General features: G+C 38.5%; 1 protein-coding gene across 2 annotated transcripts in view; it reads right to left on the bottom strand.

Moving 5' to 3' along the window:
- LOC129566761 (neurotrimin-like) overlaps positions 1 to 6,000 on the bottom strand; it is a 107,922-nt gene that overhangs the window by 25,724 nt on the left and 76,198 nt on the right. For both annotated transcript variants that reach the window (XM_055442980.1, XM_055442981.1), the window contains exons 4-7: positions 2,350 to 2,502; positions 2,098 to 2,152; positions 1,366 to 1,446; positions 643 to 720 (exon numbers count right to left, since the gene is read on the bottom strand). In XM_055442980.1, the coding sequence (XP_055298955.1) occupies positions 643 to 720; positions 1,366 to 1,446; positions 2,098 to 2,152; positions 2,350 to 2,502 (367 nt within the window). The remainder of the gene's footprint in view (positions 1 to 642; positions 721 to 1,365; positions 1,447 to 2,097; positions 2,153 to 2,349; positions 2,503 to 6,000) is intronic.

Below are 6,000 nucleotides of genomic sequence, written 5' to 3'. Positions count from 1 at the left end.
AGAGAGAGAGAGAGAGAGAGAGAGAGAGAGAGAGAGAGAGAGAGAGAGACAGAGAACAAGCGGCAAAATACAAATGGTAGTCCATTTTACGTGTGTTAACGCAATGCTCCATGATGTGCATCCATAAATTATGTTCGAAATGTGCCAATGGCTGCTCTCTGGCTTCTCTAAATCTATCGCAGGTTGTACAAACAAGACGCATTCATGTACCCCATATTCCTTTCAGTAAAAACATACACACATGCAGATCCGTATGCTTTTTTGCCGCTATTTCAAAGCCCCACCAAATGACGATGCCACGAAATGTGTGGGAGTGGAGAGAGGATACGTAATGGCAATTATATGCATTATTAATGACGTTGCGAATTTTCTAATTCAATTAGTCACCAAACTTGACGAAACTTGATCGCAAAAGAAATATCACCTTTTTGCATTGACACAACTCAGCAGCAGCAGCAGTAGCCGCTTGCTTGTGTTCGGGCCCATTTACGACTTCATCTCATGCTTTGGCTATGAGGAAAATATTGATGATTACAGGCTGTCTTTCGTTCATGCTTCGAAAGGTTAAGTAGGTTATGGGTTTTGTACAAGCAATCACACATTCACATTCTCTATCTATATTTGGCAAACGAATTGACTTACCTTCATTGCCTCCAGGTAGTTTAATCGCATCTCCATCTTCTCGGCGCCATGTTATACTCGGTGGAGGGGATCCAGTGGCTGAAATTTTTTTTTTCAATTTCTTGGTGAGTTAATGTGTGTTTAGCTTGAATATATATCTATTGACTAGATCGAGAGGAGAGTATGTGAAAAAATTCTGATATATTTTGAAAGAGGAGAGTATGATTTCTGTTGATTCTATCTGCGTTAAAAGGAAGTATGTTGGCATTCCGTCTAGCCTCCGCGGTTTTTCACGGTTTCCGCGAAACTGATAAAAGATAACAACATGGTGTCTTCGGCAAAGTTGTAGCACTTGAGGTTTTCTTTAACATTGCTGAAGACATCTATCTCTTATCTCTTATCAGTTGCGCGCAAATCGCGCACATAAAAAAGCAAATTTTATATAGAACTTTTTTTTCTTATCATTTTTCGCGCTTTTCGCGGAACTGATAAGAGATAAGAGATAACTGACTTCGGCAATGTTATAGAAGATCTCGAGTGCTACAACTTTGCCGAAGACAACAAGTTGTTATCTCTTATCAGTTCCGCGGAAACCGTGGAAAACCGCGAGGACCCGCCAAAAATGAACATACTCGCCTTTAACCATTTTTGAGTCGAAAGAAACTTACTCTTCTCTTTCACAACAAAGTCAGATGAACTTACTCTCCTCTCTATCTAGTCAATAGATATTATGTATATATATACCTGAACACTTCAACGTCACATTACTGACTTCCTTTACAACCATGTCATTACTTGTCGGATAGTCCAAAATGTCGGGTGGAACTGAAACGGCACACACGTATCAATACGCAATTATATCGGTAAATTTTTCATTGACTTTTCTTTTCCATCACAAAATTTACTGGTTGCCGTTGACCAACCAGTCAACCAAGCAATTTTCAGCTTTTCAGGTCCATTTTTACCGTCTTTGGAATTTATTAAGTATATCAACACATGCACGTTGCACACACACGAATCGATCAATTCCACATCAAATTAGTGGTCAACGTGTGTATTTGTTATTCGAATGATGACGCAGGCAAATAATGGGACAGGGATTTCTTTCTTTTTTTTTGTTCGCTTTTATTGAGCGCACAAATGTTCAGCATAAATGTGTCATTCACATGCTAACACACTACGTGCAAATAAAAATGATTTCTTCGCTTTTATTTCGGTTGATCATGAAATTAAGCACATTTTGCGTTTAGGCCAACCAAGTGTCTTTCTTTAGTGTATGTTGTGTGTGCGGTGTGTGGTGTGTTGTGTGAATCTTCACGCAGACAACCACAACAAAAACGTGGGCCTCGACAATAAACACGAACCCAAAGTGAAAATTGCATTTGAATTGCCTCCAAATGGAGTGCGTGTTGTAAAGAAAAAGAAGAGAGGAAGAAGAAAAGAATGGAAAAAGAACTGTCGAATATACGACCTTACCGACAACGTCCAAGTAGGCGATCTGGCTTTTCATGGGGTCAGTATTAATTTGACACTAAACGGAAGAGAGAAAAGAGAATAAAAGAATAAAAACCACAATGCTTCGTTCGTTTGTTCGTTGGTTGTCCTATTTCGATCATCTGCTCCTTGTTGCCATATGCATTAAAGGTCAAATCATCAGAACCGACCGACCAACCAACTCTCCGGTTTTCCGCATTTACTCATTTTATAAATCCATTCAAATTTACTTACCATGTACCATCCCTTGTCGGATTCTTTGACATCTCGGATTTTCAATTGCCAGGCCCGTTTCTCTACGTGTGTTACAATCATTCGATGATTTTTCGTAATTACGTGCGTTTGTATGGTCAATATGGTTTGCGTATCAACTCGAAGCCAAGCAATCTTTGAAAAAAAAAACAGAAATAACAAACGACACATCGTCAGAATATAATCACAGCAGAAAAAAAAAAACCAAACACCATAACCACAACTCATCAAATTATATAAGAATGATAAAAATGGCGGAAAATTTGTTTCTCAATGGGTTTTCGAGTGCCTAATTGCGTGTTGACCAAAATTTAACAAAACCTAATGCTCGTAAACAATTCTCATCGTAATTTTCACCCCATCGTTCAACATAATCTATTTTTGTCCTGATTTTTTCGGCTTCTACGTAAGCGCTAGTCGGTTTGTTGTTGACAGTCTCAACATGAGACGTGTTTGGTCAGCACATTTTTACGGCCACCGTTCGAAAAATTGCGTCAATAATGATAAGATAACGTACATTTTCAGATAATTCAATGGCAGCTTAAGTGTGTCGTATCACGAAACAATAAATTTCGATGGAATCGACGGCATCTCGAAGCGCATATATTGTTTCTTAGTTGTCATGTGTCCATGTGTAACCGTAATCCTATGTTTTTTTTCTTTTGTCTATTTCATTTGCTGGCTCAGAAACATTCATGGCTAAAATATAAGTGCAACTATCATTGGTTGAAATATAAGCCGATTAAAATGAGTTTCGTGCTGGTTGCAATCGAAGCGCGAATACACAATTTCCAAAATCAAAACCACAATTAACAGATGCGATAAAATCCGATGACATCAAACACTAATCTGTGGTAAGCTGTTTAGCCAATGCCAATCGCTATCAACATATTCAAAACGGCAATAATTCACACAAAATTAGGAGCATCGATGTGTCGCCTCCGGCAAATGAGAAAAAACTCATTGGTCAATATGCACTTATGGTTCAAACATTTTCAAATGGATTATGCAAATTACATTGAAAAAAAACCCTTTAATTTTATCATTCAATTGACGAGTTTTTTGGTGGTGCAATAGCGTTGTTCACATCGTTAAATGCGAATTTTTGGCCAAAATCGAAACCGAACTCGCAATTAAAATACCGCTCTAAACTTTTTCATATTACATATTAATGTTGTGTTTAATTTAGTGGCATCGAATACCGACAGAATTGATTGAATTTTTCGTCATTTTCATTTGCGTTCAATACACATGGTTGATTGAATCCGTTCAGCCAGGCATCGGTCGGTATGACCTTTTATCATTCTTCTACTGCATTGGCATTTTTGATTATAATACTGTATTGTTTATTCTAGGGGGAAAGAACGACACAAATTCAAAGATAACATGGAAATATTGCCAATGCCTAACTAAACGTGCAAATGCGTGCAAATACGACAAACGAATGCTAAAAGATGTATGCGTATTTGCCATTCATATTCGTGCTCAGCAAGCACTGCTCACTATGAACAAGACGAAGCAACATGAAAACAACAACAATAACATAGAGGATCGCTATGCAAATGCTTGTAAATGGACGTGAATACGGCAAATACGTCAAGTCGTTCTTTCCCCCTAGTGATTATTTAAACAGTTGTATCAATATTTCTGCGGAGAACTGCAATTTTAGTGGAATCAATCAGAATGCGGATACAAAAATTTCATTTTGGCCAACAATCCGGCCATTCTAGGAGCCGCATCAATATATCGTTCATGGGGCTACAAATCGCGAAGCGAGTAAATACACAAAATAAATTGTGTTTAAATTTGCCCGTTACAAAATGAATTCATAATATCGGTGCAACATCAACAAAAATACAGCGTCAAAGTTCAACGTTTGAAAATGAAAAAAGCCACTAGAATCGATTGAATATTTACTTGCTTTCAGCAGCTGAAAAGCGCACAAACGACGAGGAAAATCATTAATGTAATTTAGCTTTGTGTTTGCTGCTGGTGCTTTTCGTGCTTCTCGTGCTGATGTTGTGGCAGCCAAGTGACACACTCACTCGGTATTAATATTTTATTCAAAACGGGGTCAAGTGACTAATTCATCTGCACTCAAAATATGTGTGCACCGCTTTTTGGATTCATTTGATGAAACGGCTTTTAAATCGATTGAATGCATCGTTAAAAAAGTCATCCACAGCCACTTCAATATATACGTGGGAATTTTGCGCAAACATGAATGTTTTTCGTAACTGTGTATTTTTCATTGCATGGACATTGATTTTTTTCTCGCATTCTTCGTTCTTTCTCTCGTTTTTTCTCGCTGTTTTTTCTTTGCTCTTGCACCCTTTTTCTCTGTGCGTCGTTATTTGCATTAGGCAAAAATGCATGCCTTTTGCAAATTGCTATGGAAACGCATTCGTTTCACGGAATGCCATTCTCAAAAGTAATGTGTACGAATGCAGGAGGGAAAAAAAGCAATTATGTAGTCAGCGTCAGTGCAATTTTAATCCGTTTCGGCTCTCCCGGATTTTTCTCGCTGTTTTTCTTTTTCTCTCCTTTTTCATTTGGAGAACACCATTTTTGTACCAGAGCGATTTTTTGAAGCGTTTTCATGTTTCCATGTTTTGCTTGACAGTTTCCTTGTTTTCGTTGCTCTCTTGCACTCGTCTCGCTGACAACCAACCAAAACAACGTGTGTCAACGCTCACAAAAATTGAGAATGAGCCGAGGAGACAGGAATAGTTGTGATGAGACGAGCCGAATGAGAAGGAGAGAGAGAGAGAAAAGTGGAAAGTCGGTTTCATTGCCATTTGCGCGGAATTGTTTCAAAATGCACTCTCATTATGACGATCTGGGGTGGCTATTTTTTTTCCTATTCCGAACCCTTTGCACTTCAAGTTTGTTTGTTCGCATCATGATGTGCAAATGGTAACGGCCGTATTCATTCAATAAAATTCCTTTGCATTGGGACAAATTAAATTTTATTTCATTCGCTTTCATTTGTCTGGGTCTCCTTATTGCCACGTTGCCGACGACAATGACGACAACGACGACGACGGAACAGTTCAAACGAGCAGATTGACAAAGCGTGTGAAATGGAAAATTGAAAGTGTCACACTTCCTGACACATGCAGAGACAACAAATTAGACGTGATTACGCCAAATGTTAATTATTTAAATCCATACACAAAGCGCAAACATTGGTTTTGGCGGGTGGTGGGAGGTAGTGAAAGAGAGAGAGAGAGAGAGAGAGAGAGAGAGAGAGAAGAAGCAGGAAAGAGTGTGAATGAGAATGGGAAAAGACCACATGTCGTTTGAACTTCGACTCTTGCTCCTTTTGTTGCTAGAGCGTGCAAAAATCGTGACGGAAACAAGGGCGCTACTCGCATAAACGTTAAACACATTCAGCCAATTCACACATCCATTCCGTTTTTCGGGGCGCACAATAGCGTAAAAATGTGAATGGCAACATTTTGAACCCATTCAACTCAGTCATCGTTGTCGTCGTTGAGCGTTTTGTTGTTGCCAGTTCATTTCTTTTTCCACCGTTAAGCTTAAAGAAAATGCTCAAAGTGGAAGGTTGTGAAGTAATAATAATTACGCTTGGTTTTTTTCTCCTTTTTTTAAAAAACAAAGAAAAAACAA

The sequence above is a fragment of the Sitodiplosis mosellana genome, unplaced genomic scaffold (genome assembly GCF_009176505.1).
Source record: "Sitodiplosis mosellana isolate CC-2019 unplaced genomic scaffold, AAFC_SMos_1.0 Smas_scaffold_5, whole genome shotgun sequence".
In the NCBI taxonomy this organism is placed as follows: domain Eukaryota; kingdom Metazoa; phylum Arthropoda; class Insecta; order Diptera; family Cecidomyiidae; genus Sitodiplosis; species Sitodiplosis mosellana.
The sequence above is the reverse complement of the archived record's forward strand: the minus strand, read 5'-3'. Positions and strand labels throughout refer to the sequence as shown.